Source organism: Oncorhynchus mykiss, chromosome 6 (genome assembly GCF_013265735.2).
Source record: "Oncorhynchus mykiss isolate Arlee chromosome 6, USDA_OmykA_1.1, whole genome shotgun sequence".
Classification (NCBI taxonomy): Eukaryota; Metazoa; Chordata; class Actinopteri; order Salmoniformes; family Salmonidae; genus Oncorhynchus; species Oncorhynchus mykiss.
The window spans coordinates 68,164,706-68,190,400 of record NC_048570.1 but is presented as its reverse complement, the minus strand read 5'-3'; the positions used below and the strand labels follow the sequence as shown (position 1 = coordinate 68,190,400).

The following is a 25,695-nucleotide window of genomic DNA, read 5'->3' as shown; positions in this document are numbered from 1 at the left end:
AATTGTGACACAATGAATTATAAGTGAAATTATCTGTCCGTTAACAATTGTTGGACAAATTACTTGTGTCATGCACAAAGTAGATGTCCTAACCGACTTGCCAAAACTATAGTTTGTTAAACAAAAAAATTGTGGATTGGTCGAAAAAATAGTTTTAATGACTTCAACCAATGCGTATGTAAACTTCCGACCTCAACTGTATATGCTTTCTATTGTAGGTTTTTGGGGCGTTGTGGCCTCTATTTTGATGTTTTGGTATGTTTTTACAGTGCACACAAAAAAAATGTCCATGTGGAATATGTCTATCTTCAATATGCCTGTGGAAAAGATGTTGCCCTACTGCAGAGGTTTTATGTAATTAGCGCTACCTGTACCATACAACTTTCCCATTCATATCAATTAAATTCTGTGTATTCACATGAACTTGTACCCATTTAATTTGGAGAGGGAGACATGAAGCTTTAGAGAAGTGATTGTTCACTGAGCTTTGGCTCATACTCTGCTGGAGTGAAACGCTTGTATAGAAACTGTTGCACAACATTCTAGTGAGAATGATCAGACCTTTCCTGCAATCTCTTAGCTCTACGCATACAGTCCTCCCTCCTTCGTGAGTGTTCATTACACACACAGTGCCGCAATCCATCTCACTAAAGCTAAAGCATACCAGGGCACAGTAGAGGTCTGGGCTGAAAACAAAAAACAACCTTTCAAGAGGAAAGAAATAGAAGAGGACCGTCCTGAAGCAGACTCTGAGACAAACACTGAGACAGAAATTGATTGATAAGGTATGTGAGGACTTTGTTGAAGTTGATAAAAGGAATAACTTCTCCACTATGTGAGGGATGACAGAAGTCCAAAACGTGGTGCTTGAGAGATAAGGAGCTGTCTGAACAGCAGGTTGAACGTCCCTGTCAGTGTGGTTTGTTTCCAAGCAGATGTCCTTAACTGGAGGTTATGTCCGTGTGTCCCTGGCCTGCTCTGACGTTCCCTGTTGAGCTAACAGAGTGCCGCAATAAGACGATCACTTTTTCATCTTCCCTTTGGAATGACTACAAATACCGACAGGCAGGGGGATTGTGGGAAAATCCACCCTGACATTTCAAAAGACAATTGCCAAGGGAAGGCTTCAGCGAAGGGTGCTCACATCTGCACAACTTCTCTCCTCCAAGGCGGCCTCTCGCACACACTCTGATTCTTAATCCCTTTCATTGGTCCCTTGGCCCTAGATCTCTTATTTTCATTCGGTCTTTGGCAAATCAAATAGCAATACTGTTTGCAAATGTATATGTGTCCAGAGAGCATAGTGTTTATAATGCTCTTGTGCAGGAGCTGCATGGAGGGACCTACCAGATGTATTGGCCTGTTATTGTTTGTGTTTTATCCTCAGGCCTACATACTGTAGAAATATACAATTGTCTTTCATGGTATGAATGTTAAGATAAACACTATTATTCAAGACATTGTAATAATCACCAGAAGAGCATCTCTGTTAACTCTGTTACTGCAGTTACAGTTTAGTGTCTTCCTCCTCAGACATAACATAATGCTTGCACCAGATGCCTCGTTAAGAGAGTAAACTCCTCTTGTTTTTCACCATGAGTTACAACAGCAGCCTCGTCTTCGTCTTGCTGATAGTTAAATATGAAACGAGACTTGGGGCCCTCCTTATCTGCCCTCCTCAGATCTCTGGCCAGAACGGAACTGTAAATTGTGCGACCTCATGAAATATCTGAGCAATATGTCAGAGCTGAGATAGCTGAGGCATGAATGTGGAAACTGAGCTTTGACGCAAGTGACTGCACAATATATTACTTCCCATGGCATTGAAACAAACACAGCCAAGCCAGGATTTTGAGAGAAAAAAAACTTTTTTTTACTAAAAAAAGCTATGGTCCATTTTTATATCTTATAATTTCATAGTACATAATTGTATAAACATGAACATAGATGGACATCGATAAGAAACTTACATTATGATTAAAATACATTACTCCTCGTCTTAGCAGGTATGACTAAAATGCTTTTAAGAGGTTAACCATTTTTGTTTTCACGTTTACATTGGTCATACGTGGACATACAGTGTTAAGTGGTAAAATTTCAAACAACAACATGAACAATTAGATATCAACAATTAAAAATTCTAATTAACAGTTTCAATGGACATCCATTCATTTCTGAGGTTGAGCGCTTCAGTGGTCTTAGAATGAGCTGATATGCTTCCATGAATGTTACCTGGCAAATCAAAGCAATGACACATAATAACATACAGTGTGAGGTTTGACAATGATACCCCACAACACGACCACACTGCCTCCCAACACGCTACAATGATTAGCTGACATGGGGCAAAGCAGGGATGGTGCGGTGCTTAAGTCTGTGAGTGTCCAACTCCTGTGGGTTAGGGGGTTTTGGGGGGGACGTGAACAGAGTAGCCTCTCCCATCGTCTCTCCGAGTGCTTTAGTGTGGTTAGTGGAGGAGGTGGGTGATGGCAGTAGGTGGAGTATAGGTTTGGTGTGAACTTGAGACCGCCGGTGGACACCGGGCTGATGGAGACAGCTGATGTTGATGTGAGGACTGCCCATGGGAGGTGAGGGAGAGGAGTGGGCAGGGAGTTTTCACAGCCAATAGAGTTAGTTGCCCATGGTCATGGCTAGTTGGGATGATCCGTGTGTTTTACCACCACAGACAGACACCCAGAGGGTCAGTGGTGCGCCTCAGAGGAAGTCCTCCTCCACTACATGTAGTGTGGCCGGCCGCCTTAGGAGTTCTTGGCTGAGATCTTTATGGTGATGGTCTTCACCTCTGAGTATTCCTTCAGGCCACAATCCCCCCTGCAAACATACACACACAATGTCAGTTGAAACAGATTTCTAATGAACTGTAGCAAGCTTATTGTGTACAACGCTTAATTTAGGAATATTTTGCAACCAAGCTTTTCTCTATTGTAAACACACAGTTTACATGAATACTTGCTTGGCTTTAGTCACACACTTTCAGACAGTGGGCTAGGAACCAGAAAAGAATACTTACAATTCACGCCCGTTGCCAGACATTTTATATCCTCCAAATGGACACTGCGTGCTCAGGGCATTGAAACAGTTTATCCTAAATACACAAAACATACATCAAACATCAGCTTTGATTCTTCTGCATTGTTTAATAATGGTGTTAAATGGTAATGCTGTCAAGACTGGTTAAATGAAGAGCATGCTGAGTGGAGTGTAGTTGAATACTGTATGAGCTATCGTTTAAAAAGCTACAGTAATATGAGTCAACCTTTTATACGATCTATGGAGTTAACCAGGGACACATAGATCGATATGATGATGGGAGGGTCTTACCAGACGGTGCCAGCCTGCATGGCTGTGGAGATGGTCATGGCTTTGGTGATATCGCTGGTGAACACAGCTGCCACCAGGCCGTACTCTGTGTTGTTGGCCCTTTCAATCACCTCATCAATAGTCTTGAACTTCATGATCTGCTGAACTGGTCCAAAGATCTGGAGTGGACAGTCAGCATGTGTAAGATGACATGTTGAAACATTCCATGATGACATCCTTGCTTAGTCACACCATTAAGTATGTGGGGGGCAAGGCCATTAATAGACATTTTAACTTACTTGGAAACCACCTTCCGTAAAATCATAGGGCATGGAAAGTCATACTGTGTTTCAGTCATACTAGGAGTTGTAGTCATAATTTGTATCAGTCATTCAGTGTACCAGTCAGTACCTCCTCTTTTGCGATGCGCATGTCATCTTTGACATTGGAGAAGACAGTGGGCTCGATGAAGAATCCTTTCAGGCCCAGGGCTTTGCCTCCACATTCCAGCCTGGCTCCCTCACTGATGCCACTTTGAATAAACTCCAGCACGCGGCTCTGCTGCTCCTGGCTGATCTGGATTAAGAGAGAGACGGGGAGAGGAGAGGAGAGGAGAGGAGAGGAGAGGAGAGGAGAGGAGAGGAGAGGAGAGGAGAGGAGAGGAGAGGAGAGGAGACGAGAGGAGACGAGAGGAGACGAGAGGAGACGAGAGGAGAGGAGAAAGGAGAAAGAAAAAGGAGCAAGCAAGAAGGAAAGCCAAAGGAGTATATTTAACATACAGTAAATAAAATACATTATATTTGGTCATGCACATATTGAGTCGATAGCTGATATGTTTTGTCATAGAGGGTATTCTTTGACTCCTCCCTCCCTTGCAGGGTCTATGGCCCTCTATCCTCACCTGTGGACCCTGCTCTGTGGTTGGATCGAAGGGGCTTCCTACTGTCCTCCTCTTGGCCCTCTCCACACTCCTGCGCACAAACTCCTCATAGATGGGCTCTTCCACGAAGATACGAGAGCCTGCAGTGCAGCACTGGCCTGCATTGAAGAACACTCCCTGGTGGGCTTGCTCCACAGCTAGATCCACTGAGGAAGAGGAAGAGGAAGAAAAGGGGGGCTCAGTAAACAGTTCATTTTAGCGGTATGTGGTAGAATATTATAACATATTGAAAAATGTTGATAAAATTCCATATGGTTCTTATAAATTACATGAATTAAAAGTGAATATCATTAAGGCACATACACTACAAATGCACAAAATATATTTTCCAATCATGGTCAGAATGTCTTCTACCACTGTCCAGCTATTCTCTGTGCTGTGCATTTGCTATCTGACACCTGAGAGACAGACCCCTGCCGTGGCACGCAAGGGGTTAACGGAGCCCAGTAATTTATGAGTCTCGGGCTGATGCAGGCGGCCGCGGCAGGTTCCATTCCCCTGATTTACGGGCCTTGGGGAGCCCCTCTCGCGGCTGCTGAAAGCATTTGAAAGCCCTGGCATCCCCAGTTCTGTGAGACACTTAGAGCTAACATGAGAGCCATCCATCCATTGGTTTTCACAGCCCTGTGAAGCCCAGCGGAAGCTTTTGAAGATGCCAGCGCTCTCACTCCATGTGGACACATCCACTGTCTCATTTTGCATGTTAGACTAAATTATTGGACAAAACAGTGTAAATATTCCCACTCAACCCTCTATCAAGACAATGTCTTTAATAAGGCAGGGGTTCCCAAACTTTTTTGTCCTGCGACCCCATTTTGATATCAAAATATTTTCACGACCCCACCATGTAAAAAAAATCATGTAATCAATGGCCAATGTTAACTTTTTTTAAATCGGGTTTGTGACAGTCTATTACAAATCAGCCTGAAAGTGCTTTTGACAGTATTTCAATCTGAAGGAAGTATGGTTTAAAGTTACTGAAATGCATTAGAAAGATATTGAAAAGTTCAGAAGATCATCAGGCATTAATTTTGTATGATCTTCTGTGTAGAGAAGAACTTTTTTTTCCCCCCAGTCTGATTTATTGCTTGGTCTTGTCCACTCTGTTCTAATGAGTCCTGGACGACTTGTGGGCATTGTGGAGGGAAACAGTGACAGGCTCATAATATCTTTTGGCAGCTTAAAAGGTTCAAAAGATACAGCCAAATTTGTCGGGAAAAAAACTGAAACGACTCTGTTTATTACAACCCCAATCTAGCGCATATTTTATATCATTGTTTCTCTCGCGACCCCATTTTCAAATCAGGCGATGCCACATAGGGAACCCCTGCGTCCATCTGGACGACCACCTATGGGGAAACGGGAGGAACTAATAAAACAGTGTCAAACTTACAATCAGCGTCTGCAAAAATAATGTTGGGATTCTTTCCTCCTAGCTCCAGCGTTACTCTCTTCAAATTACTCTTCCCAGCTGCTTCTTGGATCAGCTTGCCGACCTGGGGAGGAAACAGGGCTTGGGTTTAGTTTACTCACGCACACACAAGCAGACCTGTGGCCGGATCACTAAATGGATGCAGCCATTAAATAGCTTAGCAGGTTGGTTAGGCCCAAAACAAGGGACGCACCACTGGGCCCGCTGAAACACGAGTGTGCCAAACACACAGCCAAAATATCTATTACAGGTTCTGGGAGGCTTCAGCAGGAAAATAAAGTGATGTTTCAGCAGCGAACAGCATCTCTTGTTTAATCAAGCGCAGGAAGAAGCAACCACAGGTTGTGTGGATGGCAGCAGCAGCCTGGGCTTGTGGCAAATTGAAGTACCTAACTGTGAAAAGTTGTAAAGTGGTGCCTGTTTGGTGCGATGTGGGCCTACACTGCCCTGGCTGGCAGCGCTGAATGTTGAGGATGATCTGAGGAGTTGGGAGTGTTTATGAAATAGCAGCAAAAGCTTTCCTTTCGAAATTCTCTGTTCACAATTTCTCCCTCATCAAAAGTGCTGCTCTCACCATTATCCAAATACTGCTGAATTCCACAGCCCTTTCCCGTCTCCCTCCAGACTCACACAGTGGAGACGTGTAAAAACAGTGGTTCTCTAGTAATGCATGGCGTGAGCTCTCAGTGAAAATGAATCCCTTGCGAGTATCTGAGTCTGCCCAGCTGCTCTTATTATACTGATGTATTGTATTGACCCCAACAATATTTCTCAACACCATGAGATGAGATATACCCTTATTACATAGAGACAAGCCTGAGAAAGTGAGCGAGCAGCATTCATAACCATAAACTAACAAGCACACTTCCTGTCCACCCAGGAGTCACTGACACACATTATTTTATTTTCCAGGAGATAGAGAGAAGACCAGCGCTGGGAGAAGATAGAGGGAGTCAAGGGAGGAGTAAAAAACACATCTGAGACCCCCCCCCCCCCCCCCCCACCCCCCCCACCCCAGTGGAAAAGAATGATGCCTCATCTCTTCGCACGAACAATGTTTAGCACTGGAATGTCTCCCTTTCCCAATATTGCCAGACTGCGTTATTCTGTGTAAGGAAATGAGCAGGGCAGCCTGCTGAGTGTTCTGGTTGGAGTGGTAGATCAGCTGTGTGATAGGGACAGCAGGACAAACCTTCCTCTGGCAGTCAGGCAGCAGGCAGACAGCACGGTCTCTAAAGCTGTCCTGGCTGTCGCTGTCTTTGATGGCGGGGCTCAAGGGGTGCTGACTAACATGACGTTAGCGTGCATTCACTGAAGTGTAAAGGAGACACGCTGGGCTGGCTCCCACTTGGGCCGCTACTGTGGAGAGTCACAGTCCGGTGTGTGTGTGTGAGAGTACAAGGATGAGGCACCCCTGACGCAATGGCCACCTGAAAACACCCCCCCCCCCCCCCCTAAAAGCCTCTACCCATTCACCCCTCTACCCCCTCCAGCCTCTCAGAGGATGCTGTGTCCACTGTCCCCTCTCGCCCGGTGTGACTGAAACCCAAGGTGACTCACAGTCTGGGCATCTACATTCTCTCACAGCAGCGCTTCATCCACTCTGTAATTGACTCCAGATCACAGGAAACAACAGAGAAAGCAGTTAAAGACAACTGGCCACTTTTTGGGGAAATGTTCTGTAACCGCCGATGGTAAAAAAAAAAGATTAAAAAAAGAGGAAGGCTCGTATGTGTGTGCTGCCTGGTAGCATGTACAGTGATGGTGGAGAAAGCCCTGTGGATGTTCATTGGTTAGGTAAAGGAGCATTGATCAAATTATTAAATGACTTAAGTTCGGGCTGCATGAATGGACTCTGAGGATCAATTGAAACCCTATTCACTCTCATTAACTTTATTACTGCATTCAGATTCTCATTAATAACTGTTCAGATGATTTGGACATCTGAGTCTTTGTCATCCTTACAGTGCTTGACAGAGATGTTGCAACATTGATGTAAAAAAAATAAATGCAAATGAACAAATCCTGTATATTCTCCATAAAGGCCTGGATTTGATTCAACCACACAATTTAAATAAATATTTTTCTCCATAGTATGTGAATTTGCTTTGGTTACAGTGTTTCTGTTTGTCCCCTTATCACCAAGAGCAATCTATTATGTCTGCACATGCGTAGCAGTGTTGGTGGGTGCTGAATACCACACACAAACAGTCACTCTCCTCCCTTCCTCTCCAAACAGATCTCCAGAGTCAAAGCAAAGACACTATAAACTCTAGGGCTTCTCTAAACACTACAAAACCCTGTTTCATTTACGACAGATACACGTGAAATGTACACAGGTCATTTCAAAACATATAAAATACTTTGATTTATGGCGCTTCATAATTATGTTAAGATTACTGTACGTGCTCTTACTGCCTGAAGGGGTGTATTTGTGGTTAGCAATAACAGATGTTTATAAAATGATCTACATGAATGGAATTGGTTGTCATTCTGACTGATCACACAAGACGGAGGAATGCAATCCAACCACAACATCTCCTAATGCTCACTGCCTAACACGGTGTGCCCTTGATCATTCCTAGTTTTCCATCAACATTTTTCCACTATGAAGGCAGCTGTTTTTCCTAGGGACCTGATAGACAACTCAATGTCTGTAAGGTACAGTAGCAGGTTGTCACTACACTGGCTGGGACACTTATGAGCCAGTTTGTCTGTGACTGGCTATGTATGTCAGTATATGTACAGTATTCCTATGGTGTGTGTGTGTGTGTGTGTGTGTGTGTGTGTGTGTGTGTGTGTGTGTGTGTACAGTGTAGATGTGTATGTGTACATTAGTGTGTGTGTGTGTGTGTGTGGTAAAGTCCAGCAGCAGACTGCTCACCTCTGATCCCCCTGTGGTGAGAAGTAATGACAGGGCACACAGCTTATGTAAGCCCCCATTTGTTTGTCATTTGGACTTCAATACAGGAACCCAATGTCCCCTAATTACCCAGCCCTCCATCTCTGCTGCTCTGCACATGTTGGCCACTGTGTCACTAAAGAAAGCAATAGGGACAGTGGATTATCCGTCAATCGTTTTGTTCAGGGAAATTACCTCAGTTGATCCTGTGAAAGCCACTTTGTCTATGCCCATGTGCGAAGCTATCGCAGCTCCTGCCGTTGGCCCGAATCCTGGCAAAATATTGACGACTCCCGGTGGAAACCCGGCCTGTCAAAACAATATGAGAGGAAACAAGCTTAAGAGGAGAGGACAGGAGAGCCAAGCAAAACCACAGGCAGTGTGGGGGAATCCGGACCCAACCCAACCTCCCTACCAGCAGACCAGAGAGAATGGACAGAACATCAAAAAGACAAGAGGCGAGAGAGACACACTGTCTCAGAGAATGGGAGAGGCCAAACACAGAGAGAAGACATGGAGGATGTGGATAAAGAGGCTCTAATGATTGGGTTACTGTGGTGATTGTGCTGTACTGTACCTCTTTGACCAGTGATCCGATGTACAGGCAGGTGAGGGGGGTCTGCTCAGCAGGCTTCAGGACCACCGTGTTCCCACAGGCTAGCGCTGGACCTAGCTTCCACGCAGTCATCATCAGTGGGAAGTTCCACTGTAGACACAAACACCCCCCACACACACAGGACATCAGACTCTTGACAAAGGGCTCTCACTCATACTCAATAACTCATCACTGCTCTCCCTGCTCTCCTACACATTCCGTCGCTTACTCACTCATAGACTCTCACTTTCACTTGCCCAACATAGTCATGACAGGAAATGTTCTCTCGCCCTATCTATTCTCTTCCCACATCACTGAGAAAACAAGGAAATTGCAACACATATGCAGTACTTAGAGCGTGTCATGGTACTGCACAGGAGGGTGTTATTTCTACTTTACACTGAACCCCAGTAGGCCTCAGCACAGACCCACACACGCTTCCTCAAGCTCTTGCACAATCAATGTTCTGTTCTTACTTCTGTCCTCCTATCCCTAGTCTCTTTCATAGTGCCCCCCTCTTTCTCTCTCCCCCTTCCTCCTCCCCTCTCTCTCTCTGAGCTTATACTGACCTGACACAGTCTTTTTCTCAGCCTGCCAACAGATTTACCCAAATATACACTCACTGATAAGCACATCAGAGACTTCCAGGAACCTGCACAATATGTTTTAACAACAGGGCTGCCTCTGTCCCAGACCTCACAACCACCACCATCCCAACACCTTTCCTTCTATCCACCTCTCTCTGCATATTGAGTGGGAGGCTTTGCAGATGTGAAGGAGAGTGACTGTTAGATTTGTCCTCTGAGACTAGACATCTGAATAGAAAACAAACTGGCACACTCACAGGGATGATCTGTCCACACACTCCCATGGGCTCGTGTCTAGTGAACGTAAGATAGTCTCCATCTGTAGAGGAACACACAAGAACAATGCGCGTTACTATCCTCTGCTCTAACTGGCTTTGGGAAATGAGCATGTATGAGACATTAGCAGAGCAGTGACCGGATGACACATCAAACATCAGGTGTCCTTGTTGTGCTTTTTACCAACACAATTCATCTTGATCTAAAAAGGCAATACATCACACAGTACCATTCTTTTGTTACGCTACATTGAGCAAAATTATACGTGTCACTCTGTTTAAAGTCAGGAGAAAGCAGTGGGTGTTAAGTTGGAAGGATAGTTTCATTCCTCTTACATTACCAGAGTAAAGGGAGATACATGTTGAGGGTGTGCCATGTTTATTCGTTCCCTACAACAGTAGTAATAACAATCGCTATTGAGTGGTAGAAAACTGAACAGTGTTTATTACAATAGAGTTATGTGATGTTCATGAGAACAGGATGGCTAAGGCTTCAGCTGATGAAACATTGCTCCATAGAGGAGGAGGAGGAGGAGCTTGGACCTGGAACTAAGGCCCAAGGGTGGACTGGCCAAGTGCTTCATCTTCCCTGGTGGCCAAGATAAGAACATCGCTGACATCTCAACATCATCCAGGCCACAGAAACAGGTCTATTTGTTTGTTCTGTAACACTGCTGCACATTGGAATAGTGCTCAAGCCAAATTCTGAACTAGCTGAGGACTGGCTGGGTTTGGTGAAGAAACACAGGAGGGGCTTGAAGAGCGACCAGACCACAGTGCTAGTCTCAGGAGGTTGACAGTACTAGTACTGCTTTCTTAGGTCCTCTGTTTTCTTGGCTACTAAACAATGACTTAACATGCCTATTAAAAGAGTGTGGATGACTTATATAGACTCCCTAATGCCAGGCCCTCAATGACCAGACCACATCTGGTCCTCAGGTGGGTCCCTGAGAACCAACTACTACCCCAACACCACCCCAGCCCACCCAACCCCTCGCCCAGCTAATGGCTGCTCTATGACAGAGCTGCGGAGTGGCTGTCCTAACTCCTATAGACTCCCCGTTGCGACGTTTTCAAGCGGCTAAATTAGGCAGAACAGCCAGCGGCCCTCGCTCTTTAGTCCTGTCACTGGGCTCCACTGGTGGCAGTCTCAACAGGAGGGCGACCATTAAGGCTCAGATTTACAACTGGCCAGGGAGCAGCCATGTTTACCCTCACATCACCTCTGTGCCCTCAGCACAGCTCATCTCCTGTCCCGCAGGCCCCCAGAGAGAAGCCTGGTGCTCCGCTTATCTGCTGCTAGCTAACTAGTCTTCACCTGGCACTGGCATCCACCACATACCTCTGACCTGTAACATTCTGCCTGGGTTCTAGTTCGTTGAAATTGAAGAGAATAAGAATTCAATGTGCTTTTGGCTACATAACGTACAGTCAGGAAGCCTGAGTTGGAATAGACTTACCCATTGGAATGGACGTTCCATGGATCTTGTCTGCGTATCCAGCATAGTATCTGAGCGTCTTTATGGTTCCCTGGAGGTCCACAAACAGGGTGGGCAGGAAAGGCTTCCCACTGTCCATGGACTCTATAGTCTGGAGAGAAATATATATTAAAACACAATCTTTGTCTTTTTCTTTTTTCTAAGAAACAGTGGGTCTTAACATTATCGCCGGGGGGAAACGTGATACTAAAATAACATCATGCTACAGTGCCTATACGTTATAAATCATCCTTTAAGTCTTAGGGTTATTAGGTTGATTTAACACTATTATAACCACATGGGCAAAAACGTAGTGCTTTTCTCCGGCATCTTTTAAAACAGTCCCCTTGTTTTGACATGTCTCTTTCACAATACGTTTGTTTAAAAAAAATGTTTTTAAATAATAATTATTGGAAGCACATGCTTTAAATTGAAAACATCTATGTTAATGTAAAGTGACATAGGATTTCTAGAAAGGTGCCTAAAAGAATCAAGTTATTATTATTAGTATTATTATTTACAGTAAAAAATGTACACATTTATATTTTAAGGGGGTCTGGTATTATGAAGATCCTTCTTCATGGTACATTCCGTGGTACATTACATGGCCATTAATATGGAGTTGCTCCCCCCTTTGCTGCTATAACAGCATCCACTCTTCGTGGAAGGCTTTCCACTAGATGTTGGGTGTTGGACTATTCGGCCTGGCTCGCAGTCGGCGTTCCAATTCATCCCAAAGGTGTTCGATGGGGTTGAGGTCAGGACTCTGTGCGGGTCAGTCAAGTTCTTCCGCACTAATCTTGACTAATATGGACCTCGCTTTGTGCACGGGGGCATTGTCATACTGAAACAGGAAGAGCCTTCCCCAAACTGTTGCCACCAAGTTGGAAACAGAATCATGTAGAATCTCACTGTATGCTGTAGTTAATTTTTCCCTTCGGTGTAACTAAGGGGCATAGCCTGAACCATGAAAAACAGCCCCAGACCATTATTCCTCGTCCACCAAATGTTACAGTTGGCACTATGCATTCGGGCAGGTAGCGTTCTCTTGGCATCTGCCAAACCCAGATTTGTCCGTTGGACTGCCAGATGGTGAATCTTGATTCATCACTCCAGAGAACGCGTTTCCACTGCTCCAGAGTCCAATGGTGGTGAGCTTTACACCACTCCAGCAGACACTAGGCATTGTGCATGGTGATCTTAGGCTTGTGTGCGGCTACTTGGCCATGGAAAACCACTTCATGAAGTTCCCGACGAACAGTTATTGTGTTGACGTTGCATCCAGAGGCAGTTCGGAACTCGGCAGTGAGTGTTGCAAACGAGGACTCACGATTTTTACTCGATACACGCTTTAGCACTCAGAGGTCACGTTCTGTGAGCTTGTGTGGCCTACGACTGTGTGGCTGAGCCGTTGTTGCTTTTAGAGGTTTCCACTTCCCAATAACAGCACCTACAGTCGACTGCGGTAGCTCCAGCAGGGAAGAAAGTTGACGAACTGACTTGTTGGAAAGATGGCATCCTGTGACGGTGCCACGTTGAAAGTCACTGAGCTCGTCAGTAAGGCCATTCTACTGCCAATGTCTGTCTATTGAGACTGCATGACTGTGTGCCCAATTTTATACACCTGTCAGCAACAGGTGTGACTGAAATAGCCGAATCCACTAATTTGAAGGGGTGTCCACATACTTGTGTATATACAGTTCCTTCGGAAAGTATTAAGACCCCTTGACTTTTTCCACATTTTGCTAGGTTACAGCCGTATTCTTTAAACCCAAAACAGGTTTTTAGAAATTTTTGCACATTTACATAAATATTCAGACCCTTTACTCAGTACTTTGTTGAAGCACCTTTGGATGGGGAGCGTTGCTACACAGCTATTTTCAGGTCTCTCCAGAGATGTTCGATTGGATTCAAGTCTGAGCTCAGGCTGGGCCACTCATGGACATTCAGAGGTTCTCCAATCTCCACAGAGGAACTCTAGAGCTCTGTCAGAATGACCATTGGGTTATTGGTCACCTCCCTGACCAAGGCCCTTCTCCCCCAATTGCTCAGTTTGGCCATGCGGCCAGCTCTAGGAAGAGTCTTGGTGCTTCCAAACTTTTTGCTCTGACATGCACTGTCAACTGTGGGACCTTATATAGACAGGTGTGTGCTTTTCCAAATCATGTCCAATCAATTGAATTTACCACAGGTGGACTCCAATCAAGTTGTAGAAACATCTCAAGGATGATGAATGAAAACAAGATTCACCTGAGTTCAATTTCGAGTCTCATAGCAAAGGGTCTGAATATTTATGTAAATAAATATAAATTATGATTATTTTTTAAATTAGCAAAAATGTCTCAACCTGTTTCTGCTTTGTCATTATGGGGTATTGTGTGTAGATTGCTAAAGATTTGTTATTTATTTAATCAATTTTAGAATAAGGCTGTAACGTAGCAAAATGTGAAAAAAGTCAAGGGATCTGAAAATGTTCCTAAGGCACTGTATAGTGTATGTTTCTTTGAGCATGTTGCTAAAACGAAGAAGTCCGGGATCTGGACTTTGAGCACTGTGGTAAACTCACTGCTAGATAGGCACTGTCCCTCTCCACCAGGTCAGCCAGTTTAGCCAGCAGTCTACCCCTTTCTGACGCATCCATCCTCCGCCACACTGAACCAAGGGTGAAGGCCAGCCGGGCCGCCTGCACCGCCTTGTCCACATCAGCCTGCAGAAGAGAAACAGTTTAATGAAATGAATCAGCCTGCGGAAGAGGAACAGGGAAACCGTATCCAGTACACAGTTTAATGATAGAACCTAATCCAGTTAACAGGTGTTTCTCCACCTCCACTGAGACAAATAAAATGTGTCTGTCTTTTCCGTATGATACTTAATGGATCTTCCATTAGCATGTTTAAGGCTTGTTCTGCTTCAGTTATTCCACACAGAGGTGCTGATTTAGGGAAGGAGAGGAGGAACTGCCGAGCCAGAGAACCAAACCACATTAGACTAAACTCCCAACTCGTTTGCTTTCCTTGTTTTTTGGACACATAACTCACACATGGACAATGCATGAAGGAGGGGGTGCCAGGGCAGAGGTGGTAGGAAACACGTGTGGAAAACCCAAGCATAGCTCTGTATAACAAACATCTAATCCTCAAACACTCCAAGGGAAAATACCTGTGTTTTCATTTCTGAAAATATAAGATATGGGGAATGCAGAAACTACAGATTTGTTTTTATCTTCTACAATACCTTCTCTGCTTCTTGGACCTCACAGATCTGCTCTCCGCTGGCAGGGTTGTAGACTGGGAAGGTCTTTCCGCTCACAGAGTCTTGCCACTCATTGTTGATGAAAATCTGAAGGGAGAAAAGATGCAGCGTTCAGTGCACAGGATGGAGAGGCCCATGTGAGAGGGGAAATCTGGTTCTAGGAGCAGCTCTGTTTCTCTCCAGACACTATTCAGCCATTCCTGCTCTAAAGAAACAAGGGGGCCCTGGTATAACATTATACTTGTGCAGTTTTCTCAACACAAATTCTCAATCAAGACAGAAGTATTTATCTGATCAAATTAGAAATGTGCTGTTAAAAAAACATGATGTGTTTTATGATTAGATTATTGGGATCAGTTTGAGAGGGAGCATAATTGGAAGGTTGATGTGAATCATTGGCATTGTGTGTTATATTATTCAATAAAAATGTATTGTTTTGTTACCGTGGCGCAAATAAACCAATAATCTATTCAGTAACTAATTGTAGTTCTTGATAAAACAGTCTAGTGAGAGTGAGCCTGGCTCCTACCAGTGCGTCTCAGTTATTGTGTAAGGGAGAGAGGGAGGCAGGCAGGGAGGGAGGGAAGGAGGTAAAGGGAAGAATCTGTGAAAATGTGGACAGAGATTCCTGCCTGCCCGGCATGGCTCTCTGGGGAGTACTCCAACATCCAGACAAAGAGGTGGGGGAGAGATAAATCCCTATCAGACACTAGACACCCCCTCAATCTCTCACACACACACACACATACACATATATACACACACACACACAGAGAGACACACGTTTCACAACATCGCTGCTCGTTTATGAGATCATAAAACACGGGCCACACTTGGTTTCTGAGATGCGTTAAAGCAAGCCGTCCGTTAAACAACCACCTGGGATTCCAAACGGACTCTTTTCAAGCTCGATAAAGACCCAAAGAAAAATAAATGTTTGGACAAAAAACAGAAATGGGACATATCTCAAGGAATTGGCCTGAGTGAATGTGTTTAATAACAGTCATGTGAGCTTTAAAATAAAATAAAAACTAACAAACTGGTGTGATTTGATCATACAAATGTGACGGGATGTCTTATGTAAGAGTAAGGTAAATAGAAGCTGTCTCAGTCCCGTTGGCTTATTGACATGTTTGGGTCTATCACAGCGCCTCCTCAGACACTGTTTTTAATTGATGTCAGTCTGTCTGATAGATGGGGTGTTAAGAAAACATCTGCTGGCTTAAATCCTCCTGTATACACATCTGCTCTTACCATACTTTTATTTGAGAGGGAGAAAAGATACACTGAGAGCAGAACTGAAAGCAGGGTTCAAGTGTCCCGCTGGCCCAGGCCTCTCTAGCTCTACAACATGGTTACCAACGTAAACTTAGAGGCTTAAGTACAATTTAATTGGCTGTAAACTGTGAGGAGTGTTTACTTTAGGGCAGGTATAAAATGCCAGCGTGCTTGGAAACCATTGAAGACTCAGCACACAGACATCACTCTCACTCCCTTCCACTCACTCTCTCCTGCAGTTGGCTGCTTTACAAGAAGAACCTTGCACATGAATAACTCATGTTTGAGTGTTTTAGGTGTTCGGTATCTGCCTGTACCACTCTGTGGGCCATACTATACAGCCTTGTACACCACTTCAATGAATCTGTATTAGCCTGCCCTGAACGCTTCCTCACACACACAACAGATAGAAACAGGCCCACTGAGGGTCCTCGTCCAACACATCTAAGCACAGCACACAAAGTGGGCCCACAGCCATTTCAGACAGCAGAATCAACACAGGCCCCCAGTGGGCTCTCTCCCATCCACAACCCAGTCTTTATTAGTGGACTCTCTCCCAGCCACAGCTCAACCTTCTCAGTGAGTTCTCTCCCAGCCACAGCCCAGCCTTGTCAGTGAGTTCTCTCCCAGCCACAGCCCAGCCTTGTCAGTGAGTTCTCTCCCAGCCTATCCAAACCAAGTGTTCTCAGGCGCCTTCCATCGGGGGCCACCTTTAATCTGACTCTCATTAAGAGCACTTCATAAAAGTGTCAGTGACGACGAGGAGCTGAGGGCCTGCTACAAAAACAGAAAGCCCTATAGAGCACGGAATTAGTTTTAAAATTTATAGGGGCCACTGTAGTGGAACGCCCTAAATCAGGGGAGCCCCCTGAAAGCCCTGACAGTCTGAGCAAGAATGCAGTCCGTGGGTAGCTTTATGCACGGCGTAACCCCTCTCACAAGGCACCGCCGAAGGAGAGGGGATAAAACAGGGGAACAGTGGACCAGGCCGCCATCTAAATCATGGCTAGAAAAGGACAACCATCAGCCACCGTTTGGCTCGGCCCTCTCGGGGCTCAGGGGGCTGTTAGACTTTTGTCTCGTCCCATTCAGAGAGTTGATTAAGACGACAAGGCTGAACACTAAATCAACTCTCAACGTTTCTTAAAATTGCTTTTAGGTTCATTTAGAAACTAAGGGAAAAAAAACAAAGATGGAAACTCAAGAGCAAAAGTGCAAATTTTGAAATGATGTGTTTTCTTTTTGTTTTTCCCATCCCCCCGTGGTGTCCTTGCTCTCACCACACATGGCGGTTTCATTTGTATAGAAATCCTTATTCCCATATAAGTACTCACTGCATTTGATAATGAGCCACTATAAATAAATTGACCATGTCTTAGCCACAATCAAGTCTAGCAAATTGAATAAAAAGAACTGCTACAGTACTAGTCAAAAGTTTTACGATTTTCTACATTGTAGAATAATAGTGAAGGCATCAAAAATATGAAATAACACATACCGAATCATGTAGTAAGCAAAAAATGTTTAAACAAATCAAAATATATTTTAGATTATTCAGAGTAGCCACCCTTTGCCTTGATGACAGCTTTGCACACTCTTGGCATTTACTCAACCTGATTCATGAGGTAGTCACCTGGAATGCATTTCAATTAACAGGTGTGCCTTGTTAAAAGTTAATTTTTGGGATTTCTTTGAGCCGATCAGTTGTGTTGTGACAAGGTAGGGGTAATATACAGAAGATAGACGTATTTGGTAAAAGACCAAGTCCATATTACGGCAAGAACAGCTCAGATAAATAAGAGAAATGACAGTCCATCATTACTTAAAGACATGAAGGTCAGTCAATATGGAACATTTCAAGAACTTTGAAAGTTTCTTCAAGTGCAGTCGCAAAAAAACATCAAGTGCTATGATGAAACTTGATCTCTTGAGGACTGCCACAGGAAAGGAAGACCCAGAGTTACCTCTGCTGCAGAGTTACCAGCCTCAGAAATTGCAGCCCAAATAAATGCTTCACAGAGTTCAAGTAACACACACATCTCAACATCAACAGTTCAACAGGAGACTGATTCACAGGAGACTGTGAATCAGGCCTTCATGGTCAATTTGCTGCAAAGAAACTACTACTAAAGGACACCAATAAGAAAAAGACACTTGCTTGGGCCAAGAAACACGAGCAATGGACATTAGACCAGTGGAAATCTGTCCTTTGGTCTGATGAATCCACATTTTGGATTTTTGGTTCCAACCTCAGTGTCTTTGTGAGACGCAGAGTAGGTGAACGGATTATCTCCGCATGTATGGTTCCCACCGTGAAGCATGGAGGAGGAGGTGTGATGGTGTGGGGGTGTTTTACTCGTGACACTGTCAAGGCACACTTAGCCAGTATGGCTACCACAGCATTCTGCAGCGATACTCCACCCCATCTGGTTTGTGCTTAGTGGGACTATCATGTGTTTTTCCAATAGGACAATGATCCAACACACCTCCAGGCTGTGTAAGGGTTATTTGATCAAGAAGGAGAGTGATTGAGTGCTGCATCAGATGACCTGGCATCCACAATCACCCGACCTCAACCCAATTGAGATGGTTTGGGATGAGTTGGACCGCACAGTGAAGGAAAAGCAGCCAACAAGTGCTCAGCATATGTGGGAACTCCTTTAAGACTATTGGAAAAGCATTCCAGGTGAAGCTGGCTGAGAGAATACCAAGAGGGTGCAAAGCTGTCATCAATGCAAAGGGTGCCTACTTTAAAGAATCTAAAATATATTTTGATTTGTTTAACACTTTTTTGGTTACTACATGATTCCATATATGTTATTTCATAGTTTTGATGTATTTACTATTATTCTACAATGTAGAAAATAGTGAAAATAAAGAAAAACCCTAGAATGAGTAGGTGTGTCCAAACCTTTGACTGGTACTGTATGTCAGTCCCAAAGCCTGTTTTAAGATGATAACTGATATGAGAAAGCTATATGTTGTGTGTATTGTGCAACTAGGAAAGAAAACAAGTGGTGGGATCCAGACCTCTCACAGTACACCAACATGAAGACAATTGCTAAAAATGCATAGAACCTTTACACTGAATGAAATCAATCGATTTGTGTTTACAAGGAACTGCTTCAAGCTGTGTGGTTTCTTATTATTTGGTAAACACGCAGGCCATTTTGGTATTACAGAAAGTTGGCAGAGTTTATGCTCCCGGTGCAGCCGTGACATCTGATCCTCCTACAACACAGAGAGAGAGAGAACTGCCTGGCGTGGATGGGAACTGGACAGTCTGCAGATAGGTCAACACTTTATGCATGGGCCACAGGACAGCTGCAAACATTTAGCAACCCCCATGTTTTTCTGTTAAAACTGTCAATCTCACAGTGCTGACAGTACTTGTCTGTTTGGCTGATGAAATGATGAGACATGCGCGCATGAAGCCAACGACGAACATAAGGGCTACAGAATACACGTTTCTGATCACATCAGCGTGGCTCTGTTATTCACTGTAAAGGGCACAACATTTCAACATGAAAATATGCTCTGCTTATCTACAACATGCTCTCAATGCAATGGGACTAGGTGGTTATCATCTCGACCAAGCAAAAGGTAGATAGATATATAGCGGAGTCCCCTGGGAATACATGTGCAATCAGCAGACATTGAGAAACTAAAGAGTAATGTTCCGTCAGTTCAGTGAAGTCAAAGCACAGTCCTGCTGATCCATTTCTCATCTGCCACTGTGCTCTCTCTGGAGGCTGCTCCACAACTGCACTAGGGAGTGAGGGCAGGCAGGGGATGCCAAAGTACTCACTGCAGCCAGCAAAACATCTGTTTGGCCTCTAGCGTCTTCTCATGGCTCACACGCTTAAGGAATATTTAATGGGACTCATTTCTCGTCCATTTTCGGGAGGCAGGAGAGAGTTAAAAACATACATATATGTTTATACACAGCAGGCCAGGATTCCACAGCCAGACGGATCCTGATCAGGGCACCTGCAGCTTTCGTCTGCACAGGAAGTTTCATATCCTTTCCTATCACAGGACCTCTATTTCCGTTCTGTTTTCTGGATCTGTTTCAATACATGTATAATTACTACTGTTTCAAGCGAGGGGAGGGCATGTGAAACTGGAGCCCAGTTGGTGTTTTTTCCCCAGTCTTCCTGACACCAAAGAACCTTCATGTTTTCCATTCACACACCCGGAGACAATGCCACCCTGCTCTCCTGGGTGTGGAGGGGATGACCCCGCTGTCACCGACTGGCAAACATCTTTGTCTTGACTGTGTGTGTAGTGAGAAAGTTTAATCTTTTCCCCCTCACTCCTTAACGAGAGAAATAGAAATTCAATAGGAAACTGTGTTTGAATATGAATTGTCATTTGTTCAAATGGATGGAAGATGTGGGAGTTGGAGTTGGGCGGCACAGCCTCTTCTAAGCAGCCATGTGGTGCCAATGTCTACAGAGTCTGAGATTGACACTTTCACTGAGGTACACTGAGTTTGTCTTTCAATCAGCTGTATCATCTGTGTAGATTTCAAACATAAAACATTTATCCTAATTAAATAAATATCTGTGTTAAAGAAATAGCCTAATTTCATAAAATAATATTGTGGATATCAAATCCCAGATTTTTATAAAGAGCATAAGCCTTTAAGACTGAAAGACTTAACCATACTTTTCTAAGGGTTCAAATGATCAAATTATTACATTGATGTAAGAATATAATATTCTATGCTTCCACTACATTCTGTCAGTGGGAGAAATAACACAAATAAATGTAATCTGGGTAGAATATAACTACAGTGATCCACTAGTGATAAGGGGTGACTGGGGCCTGGTGACTATGACTTCATGTCTGGCAGACTTCTGCTCTCTGTGTATCTAAGACTCTCTAGGGAGAGTTTTTTTTATGGATATCAGAGGATTTATGGAGCCAGCAGTTTTTCACAATGACACCATAAGGATTTACATGTTCCATGTCAACCGGCCTGAAGACTTAAGGTATAGAAGTTAATGGGATAACCTCCCTGTCACCAGACTTCCTTAAAGAGTGATTAAGAGACAGGCGACGCGATGTTGACGCCTCTGCTCAGACGATAATTTACACTCACTGCACAAACAGCCATTTCACAACGACGGACATATTCATGGTACCGCAAGCTCACCCTGTCACAAAAGGACACACCAGGGATGTGTATAACTACTTTTGTGAGTGTGCGTCTTAGAGAAAGAAGGGGGGAGAGTGTGAAACGAGAAAGAGAGGGAATCGGAGAGAGAGAGAGAAGAAGAAAAAGAGAACACTCGCTGTGCTAGTTGTGATAAATCATTCAGGCTCCAAGTATCCTCTACCTTGGGGTTTGTTTGATGTTCATCGCAGTAAGATGGTGGTTTTGAAGTGAAAAACTCCAGAAGTGCAGGTCAGGCTTTGGCAAGGCAGGGCACTGACCCACACTGTGAGACAGGCCCATAATTTACAGCCCAGTGGACAGCACCTAGCATTGGGGAGCCCCAGCCTTCATCTGTACTATCTCAATCAGTGACGGATTGATGGGGCCTCTTCCATTCATCCACACTGACTGACTGACTGGACCTCTCCTCACAGATTAGTTTACAAAACTCTTCCTCGCTTCAATAGACAGGTTATAGGTTCCTATTAGGGCCAAAGGTGTCAGCAATTGCACAATGAGTTAATTTAAGCCAATCTGGAAAATAATAGCCATTATTTATATTGGGAAGCTATGTAATGAGCAAGGCAACTGCGTCTAGTTAAAGTCTGGTATGTTTGAACATTGTGAAGGTTGCAAATGAATAGCTTACGGTCCAAATTGCTGTACCAGGATTCATTTCCAGGTGTCTCTCTCAACAACTTGAAGGAGAATGTGCCAGAAATGCTCCTTCCCTCCATCTCTAAAGATTTATTCTTCTAGGTGTCTGGTTTAACGACTCCTAATCATTGAGCGGTGTGAGAAGCCACCCGGGCCAGAGAAATCACTCACTAAAACCCTGAGAACACTGGCTCTGTCTCCATTCATTAACTATACACCACACAGTTGATCCTTCTCCTCTCTCTCCCCGCTCTGCAAAAAGCTAAAATCATCAATAAATGCCCATCAGGGTAGGCTAATTTATGGCTTCCTTCGTGGTGCTATCAGCCCTGTGGACTACCTCACAGACGGAGAGCTCTAAAGCCGACTCTCCTGTGACCATTCAAATACTATGTTTTTATACTAGCTTAGTGTCTTACTACCCAGCTGGTTTCAGGCCACAAGCTATGGTGAAGTGGGGGTAGGGTGGATGGAGGAACCGAGACCCGAGCACCCTCTTTTTACGGCTGTAGCTACAGGAGAGCGGGGGTGTGAAAAGGGGAGATTTGTTTTTTATAACAAAGCAAAGGGAGACCTGAGCAGACCTTGAAAAGTCTCACTGATCTGCACAATCCCACGCAGGGAGGGAGATAGCTTAACTGACACGTTCACACAAATGTCTCTTTGACGGCAGTTCATGGCTCAGTGAAAGGGACAAGGGGCAAAACGTCTATGGAGATGACACCTCTCTATCTCACACCTCTCTACAGTCACTGTTGGTGCTAAACATACTATGGGCATATCTTCAGGGACACACTATTGGTAACCTTTGTGTGTAAAACAAAACTGTTGACTGAAAAAAATGCATGCCCAGTCATGGTGACTATCTCAAAGTGTATTCATATTCACTTATCAATGATCATGTTTTACAGTAAGTAGAAAAAACATCAACATACTCAAACTCATGTGAGACCAAGGAAACAATTCTAACCCTAAGTGTAAAGGAGCTTCGTTACAAGCATGTTCATTCTCAGCTCTCTACTGGACATCTGGCTGCAAAAGGCAGAGGCACATCACACAACTAGCCTACAAGGAGTGGAAGAATGCGTAGGGCTACACAGAGAGCATGCGCCCATAGTCCAGAAGGCCAGCTCTCTCCTAGCTATAGACTCTGCTCACAGTGTTCATTCTCCCCCTGGCAGGCAGGCGGTGGGGTGGATAGAACATGAACAGGGTGTGAGGAGAGGAGCGCCTGCGTCAGGGGTGGCCATAAATCAGTGATCTCCTGCCCCCATGTCCACCAAACCAACAGGGACTGGAGGATTCAAATTCCTGGGGGTTAATTCACCAAGGCCTGCGCTCCCTAAAGGTTCTCCTATACATTCCACCCTTTGCGTGCATTCTTTTAAATAATATTAAGCATTAGGGAGGTAGAGAGAGGGAGAGAGGGAAGCAGAGCTGATAGCATGACTGTGCACATAAGGCAGGCATGCTAAACCAGCTCTCCTCTTATGGCGAGTAGACCACTGTAAGTTGCTTGTTGCCTCAGCGAAGTGCCCTTTGAACTTACAACAACGAGGTGTGAGGCTAACACTGATCATAACACTGTACTTACATATTGCGCTGTTATGGAGCTCTCCTCAATAAGGAGTGCCCTTTACTCACACTCATGGCAATAAAAGCATAGGATTTCAAACTGCAGAAGCGACCATGCTATAGCAAACAGACAAACATCCACATATTATACATGTTCAGCTGGTGACTACAGTCAGGTGCTAGTGATTTGATTAAGTGTATACTAGCATGAAATAAAGGGGAGTTTAGAAATAGCCTATACTGACATCACAGGGCCTATATTATTCTCATTAATGTAATCCTCAAAATGCAAGCATAAAATGTGTAAACAATAATGACCAAAAATAAGCCCTTGGAGTCTGATTCCTGCTATTGCTGTGTAGGCCCAATTAAACGCCCACAGAGCCCATAATAACGAAGCACAAGTGTAAACGCACAAAAATAAATTGAAATACCATTCAAATAGAATTTATAGGCTATAGTGTACACATAAAAATAAAATATGTAGGGAATATTAGACTTGTGATTGAAATAGGTCTTCTTCACATTTCATTGAGTGTTCTTGCTAATTTTGCATGAGGTCAGAAGAGTCATGCGGACTTCTAAGGACAATAATGGACTAGAGCACCAAGACTTTGCAATTAATTCCGTGAATCTAATAACTTATTCTGAATCACAGTGAAATTAATAGAATTTACAACATGCCTAAGGCTTTCTGAAACCAGCTAAATTGCTTATTACAGCAGGCAAAGAAACCAAAACCCTCCTCATTTTATGAGGTTAAATAAAATTAGTTTAAATACATATTTTGAAACGAAAAAAGCACTTAACATAAAACATTATAATATGGCTATAAAATGTATATCAGACCAAAACATGGATTTTTGCAACAACAAAAATATCTTCCAAAGTGAATATTTTAAATTCAACCGTCTTTTCAAACTATAGGTGTGAATGAATCTACACTCATCACAGCAACACGGTAATTTTTCAAATGTTATGCAAGTGATATAAGATACATGGGAATCATGTTTCTAATCAATAAATAGTTAATAACATGCGATTATTAGCAATCACATAACGGTAGGTTAAGGGACGTTTATTCTATCTGGACAGAATTGCATAACGGCAACATTCTATCTGAAAAAATGCTGACCTTTACTAAATGACTGCTGTCACCTGTGATAAATACTATTCATTGTAGCCACTGCAGTTGACGTACAGACTATATGAGTCATGGTGAATATACAAGTGAAATAAAAACCACCTGTGCAATATAATTATGTTGGCAACACTGTTAATCATTCAAACATGCCTTAGAGATGACACTCGATGTGGCCGTATGTGATAACTTTTAGAAAAGTTTCACACATACTGTACGCCACATGTTGATGAGCTGTATTCTATGCTATGAGTTGAGCAATGAATGTGAGCAAAGATCTGAAACAAATTTTACGACGGTAAATCCAGAACTTGAATGAACATTTTAAACCTGACTCAATCACCTGTACTGTGGGGAAAGACATTGCCTAAATTGGGCAGTTCCATACTTCGAAAATTGTGCGCTAACTATCTCTACAGACAAATACCTTTGGGGGGGGAAATATTCTGCATACGAGAAGAGATATGGTACATTGAACATAATATGTGACTCGGAGTAAAAGTTCAAGTTGTTTCACAGACCTTGGTGTACTTGATATCCGCGTTGGGCACCGGCGAGGGCATCAGCTGGAGAGATGCCATGAGCGCAGCGGCATCGGCGTCGGTCTTCACTTCACCAGGGAGTTCGATTTTACTGGATGTCATCGCGCCTGCCTCCGTGTGTCTGTTGCAGATGCGTCTTCGTTTTTTTCTACTGATTTCTGATTAGGACTTTGGAATCCTTCCTGTGTTTATAACCAGGTGTCAGCCGCAGTCCATTTTTATTGGGTAGAGAACAGGGCCGTCCTCCTGATAGAATTAAAATCTAGCCTAATTTACATAAACGAACCCAGCCATCCATGTTGAGGAGGGAAAGTACTTATCACAGTGTCTCTCGTTATAAGTCCAAAGGAAACGCATTGAAATCGACACGATATCTGTATTGAATAGATAGGCCCAGTTTAAACACATTGACTTACATTTAAGATATTATAATGAATATACTAATACAAAATGTGGTCAGAGTAAGATGTTATAATTGAAGAAGTGGTGCTTGTGGTATTTACGAGATAATTAAACACCTTGGTAAATGGTAAGTGTGAAAGCAATTCCTTAAACG

At 43.8% G+C, this 25,695-nt stretch overlaps 1 protein-coding gene across 1 annotated transcript; it reads right to left on the bottom strand.

The window, feature by feature from the left end:
* Nucleotides 1-1,849: 1,849 nt before the first annotated feature.
* aldh1a2 (aldehyde dehydrogenase 1 family, member A2) lies at nt 1,850-25,352 on the bottom strand. The gene is made up of 13 exons (XM_021607382.2): nt 25,119-25,352; nt 14,765-14,869; nt 14,097-14,237; nt 11,513-11,642; nt 10,035-10,096; nt 9,173-9,301; nt 8,791-8,904; nt 5,655-5,757; nt 4,223-4,407; nt 3,733-3,897; nt 3,343-3,500; nt 3,032-3,106; nt 1,850-2,832 (listed from the first exon to the last, which is right to left on the bottom strand). Exons 1-13 carry the CDS (start codon nt 25,239-25,241, stop codon nt 2,760-2,762), a joined length of 1,563 nt encoding a protein of 520 aa, XP_021463057.1. The 5' UTR covers nt 25,242-25,352; the 3' UTR covers nt 1,850-2,759.
* Nucleotides 25,353-25,695: the final 343 nt, after the last annotated feature.

Coding starts and splice junctions, on each gene's coding strand:
- aldh1a2 (XM_021607382.2), bottom strand. CDS start 25,241: ATGACATCCAGTAAAATCGAACTCCCTGGTGAAGTGAAGACCGACGCC. Junction 5,758..8,790: donor CTTTCACAGGATCAACTGAG/GTAATTTCCCTG, acceptor TTTCCTCCCCAG/GTCGGCAAGCTGATCCAAGA. Junction 3,501..3,732: donor TGCGCATCGCAAAAGAGGAG/GTACTGACTGGT, acceptor TGTCCACTCCAG/ATCTTTGGACCAGTTCAGCA.